General features: G+C 40.3%; 1 protein-coding gene across 1 annotated transcript in view; it reads right to left on the reverse strand.

Annotated features, from left to right (window-relative positions):
- LOC122255316 (uncharacterized) overlaps positions 1-65 on the reverse strand; it is a 7,114-nt gene extending 7,049 nt beyond the window's left edge. The window contains exon 1 of the mRNA XM_086545275.1: positions 1-65. This exon is cut by the window's left edge and continues 92 nt beyond it. Coding sequence (XP_086401401.1) covers position 1 — 1 coding nt within the window. The 5' untranslated portion in view covers positions 2-65.
- Positions 66-4,847: the final 4,782 nt, after the last annotated feature.

Raw genomic sequence — 4,847 nt, forward strand, 5'->3', positions numbered from 1 at the left:
TGCCTTTTTGTCTTTCTTCATTATGGTCCAACCTGTTTAAACAAAAAGGAAGGAGAAAAAATAAATTATTTGCATGCAATATTAGTAATTTGGTATCGGAATATGACACTTCACCTTAACCTGTTGTGGACGGGTGTCATAACATATATGACACACAAGTTTTAGGCCTGACAACGAGCATCATGACATACATGGCAATAGTTGTTATGGCATGTTTGATGTTAGGGGAGAGTGTATCTCTGTGTTTCTTTATCACACTATGAGTAATAACTCTATCTAGTGACTGGTGATAGTAACTGCAATCATAATTACTATGATTGCCATATCATTCACTGAAATAGATATATTTTAAAATCCCACCAAGCACCAGCAGGAAAGAGAGCCCTGAAGGGTGCCCATTCATGGTCTCTACCTAGCACGAGCTTCAGAGGGGGACAAGACACAACAAGATGCCAAACTCCTGCAGGCAGATTGAGACCAGCAAGGTGGCCTAGACTATGTGAAGTGTCTGCAATCTGCCTCTGTGCTCTTACAGCTGCTTTGTGCTTTCTCTTCCCCATTGCTACATATTTTTTTCACTGGGGATGGTTATTTAATTGTCTTCTTTTATGAGAGTACACAAACACACACAAAGATAAAAGTTCTTTTTCCTCCCAGAAAACTGTATTACACTAAGTATGAAAAAGATAATGACCTATACTACAATTTTAGTCTACTACAACACTGGCAGAGCCAGTCAGATGGCACATAGTCATCTCACAATATAATAAAACACAAAAAGAATTCTAGTATCCTTATAAATGAATGTAGTATTACAATAAGAGAATGAAAGAGAGCAAGAAAGGATGCAACATGTTGGGTAAAGCTCCTTCACTCATTTGGGGTGAAGCACAAGTGTCCATCCTGGAGGCCAGGAAAGCAAATCTATACCCTGATCTATAAACACCTGAATAAAAGAACTTTTCAAAGGTCCAATTGTCATTCTTCATTTCAGATTAGATAGCAATGAAAGACAGAAAGAAAGGATGGAAGAAACAGCACAAACAAGTATCAAAATAATCAGAAGCCATTTTCTATACATTTCCACAGGAATTCTTTCCAGACCATAAGTATTAATAATATGTCATACAAGCCAAGAATATATGTTCATTAACCAGTTATGGATGGGCTTCAAGAGGTGGATGACAGTCACAGTTTGGTCAAGACCATAGGCATCAAGACATACACAACTAATGTTGTAATGTATAACGGCATATTTGACAGAAAGGAGAGTGGTGTGCTGTGTTTGTTAATTAAATCAATTAGTCTTTTGTCTCCTGCATGTGCTTAAGAAAATATTTTATGCTTTTGATAATGGATATCACTCTCAAAGATAACATCTTGAAGAGAATAACTTTAGCAAAAAGCTAGAAAAGACCAAGGAGGATTATCTACAAGCAGAAAGTCAATGACCGACAGGTTGATGCTATTGGGATAATTTTTTCCTTTTCTAGCTTTTTCTCTGTGTTCAAAATAATGCCTTCATACTATTTTGTTAGGAACAAGGAAATGAAAAATAAAAATTAGCTGATGGTGTAAAAGCAAAATTGAAAAAAGAAAAACTTACAGCAACAGTGAAAGTAATATACAGGGGTCACAATCAATAAAAAAAAATTGCCCATTTATTTCTATGCATACACAAGGTATAACTCCCTGAATCATGGTATAACACAACTGCAATCAAGAAATTACTGACTGTCAATCCAGTAACTTATTACCACAATTATATAAAATTTTCTCTAAAGTTCATATCCAGAGATTAACTAGAAATCAATATGAAAACCAACCATGCAATTTGGCACAATTCAGAAGAAGATATTCAACATTGGTCTATCTGCCTACTATAAACAAGTGTGTTCAGACAACCACCAAATCTAATAAACCAGGACACCTAAAAGGCCTCTGACTCAGCCAGAACAAGAGACGATCAAAAATTTAGCAAGGAGCAAATGAACACATTATATGATACTCTCAGTTTCTACACATATGGAATGTCAAGAACAAAATTGCACAAAAATACAGGTGAAACACAGATAGAAAGCGAGTAGCAAATGGAGATCCAATATCTTTTGGACTATTTACAGAGTACGTCTCAAACGCATCTTTGGAAAGCTCACCCAGGAGACTAAGGGATCAAATGTAAATGAGGAACACAAGAGCTATCTTAGATTTCCAAATGATATCATTTCAACTTCAAGAACTTGGGAGGATTTGGAAGATATTCTCAATCTCTTCAATAGAAAGAGCTTGCAAGTAGGATTAAAAATGAATAAAGGTCAACTTAATCAGCAATTTACAAGTAACATTATTAAAACTGAATATCAGATTTTTTTAAAAGCTGATGAATACACATACTTATTTCAAGGATTAAAATTTAGCATGAACACAATAAAAATAATAACAATAAATGAAAAAACACATTACCATAGGATAGAAAGTATTTGTAAAACATTCAGATTACGAGAGTTCCTGACCAACATCTTAGAAAACACTAAGCTTATCATTAACCCATTCCCGCCGGCACTGTTCCGTCTTTACATGGCTGCAATGCCGGGGCTCTCGAACACATAGGCCTAAATCAATTATACGATTGACGGCGCATGCCAGCAGCCGGCACTATGCATATTACATAATTGCCGTCTGTGGACGGTGGCCGGCGGTATCGGGTTAACATGCACTCCTTGTTATGACACTAAGAATTTGAGGATGTTAATCATGGAAAAAAACAAAAACAATAGAGAATAGGTTACAAAGGGCACAAAGACAAATGGAGAGATCAGTGATAGGAACAACCCTGAGAGAGAGGAAAATTTCAGTATACAAAAATTGGCTTCAACATGTGGTGAGAGGAAAGGAGAGAGGAAATGGGATGGGATGGGATGGGATGGGATGGGATGGGTTGGGATGGGATGGGATGGGTGAGGTGAGGTGAGGTGAGGTGAGGTGAGGTGAGGTGAGGTGAGGTGAGGTGAGGTGAGGTGGGTTTGGTTTGGTGGGTTGTGGGAGGGTTTGGTGAGGTTGAGGAGAGGTGAGGTTGGGTGAGGTGAGGTGCGTGGGGAGGGTAGGGGTTGGAGAGGAGAGAGGAGAGGAGAGGAGGGAGAGGAGAGAGGAGAGAGAGAAGGAGAGAGAGGGAGGAGAGGAGAGGAGAGGAGAGAGAGGAGAGGAGAGGAGGAGAGAGAGGAGAGGAGAGGAGAGGAGAGGAGAGGAGAGAGGAGGAGAGGAGGAGAGGAGAGGAAGATTAGATGAGAAAGAGGGAGGAGAGGAGAGGAGAGGGAGGAAATAGAGGAGAAGGTGCAAGAGATAAAAAGGAAGAGAGAGGAGAGGAGAGGAGAAGAAGAAAGAGAGTGATAAAGGAGAAGGTGAGGTAAAAAGAGGAGAAAGAGAGGAGAGGAGAGGAGAGGAGAGGAGAGGAGAGGAGAGGAGAAAGAGAAAGAGAGGAGAGGAGAAAGAGAAAGAGAGGAGAGGAGAAAGAGAAAGAGAGGAGAGGAGAAAGAGAAAGAGAGGAGAGGAGAAAGAGAAAGAGAGGAGAGGAGAAAGAGAAAGAGAGGAGAGGAGAGGAGAAAGAGAAAGAGAGGAGAAAGAGGAGAGAGGAGAGGGAGTGGAGAGAGATTAGGATGAGAGGAGAAGAAGAAAAAGACGACGACGAAAGAGAGAGAAAAGAAGAGAGAAGTGCAGAAGAAAGAATAGAGAGAAGAGAGAGAGAAGAGAGAAGAAGAGAGAGAGAAGGAGAAAAAGAGAGAGAATGACGAGATAGGAGAGTGGCAGCGAGCGGAGAAGAAGGATGAGAGAGAGAGAAGAGAGAGAGAGACAGATGAGAGGGAAAAAGAGAAGATAGAAAGAGGGAGAAAGAGAGAGAGAGGGAGAGAGAGTAAGAGAAAGAGAGAGGCGAGGATATAGAGAAGAGATAGAAAGGAGGAGAGGAAATGAGAGAAAGAGAGAAAAGTGAGAAAGAAGAAAAGGAAAGTAGGAGCGAGGCAGAATAAAAAAAAAGAACAAGAAAAACGAGAGAGAAAAGACAGAGAGAAGAAAACAAAGGAAAATGACAAGAAAGGAAAAAGAAAGAAGAGAGAGAGAGGGACAGCGAGACGCGCGGAGAGAAGAGAGAGAGGAATAGAAGAGGAGAGAGGGAGGAGATCTGTAAGAGAGAGAAAGAGAAGAAGAAGTGAGAGAGAAGAGAAGAGAGAAGAGAGAGTGAGAGAGAAAGAAAAGAGAAGAGATGTGAGAAAGAGAGAGAAAGAAGAAAAGGAAGAGATAAGAAGAAAAGAGAGAGAGAGAGAAGAGAGAGAGAGAGAGAGAGTTAGAGGATAAAGAAGGCGCGTGCGCGCGAATAGAAAAAGAAATAAAGAAAGAAGAAAGAAGAAAGAAAAGAAGGAGAGAAGAAGAAGAGAGCGGAAGGAGATGAGAAGAGAGGAAGAGGAGAAGAGAGAGAAGAGAGAGAGAAAAGAAGAAAAAGAAAGGTAGAGCAACGAAAGAGAGAGAAAGAAGAAACAAAAGAGAGAAAGACAGTAGAAGACAGAGGAAGGAGAAAGTACAGAGAGAGAGAAAGACAAGAGAAGAAACAGAGAGAGAAAAGACAAAGAGAGAGCGAGGCAGGAGCGATGAGGGGAGGAGAGATGAGACAGGGAGGTAGGAGTGGGAGGGGAGAGGGCGATAGTGGAGTAGAGGGACGGAAGGAGAGAGGAGAGAAGGAAAGAAGAGAAGAAGAGAAAGAGAGAGAAGACCGTACCACCTCTGTGCATCAATTAAATCTTGTCTATAAACCTATAATACGTATATATATTAAAATAATACTATAAACTAGGCGAGGT

Source organism: Penaeus japonicus, unplaced genomic scaffold (assembly GCF_977035675.1).
Source record: "Penaeus japonicus unplaced genomic scaffold, GWHDUDI00000001_assembly GWHDUDI00000016, whole genome shotgun sequence".
Lineage (NCBI taxonomy): Eukaryota > Metazoa > Arthropoda > Malacostraca > Decapoda > Penaeidae > Penaeus > Penaeus japonicus.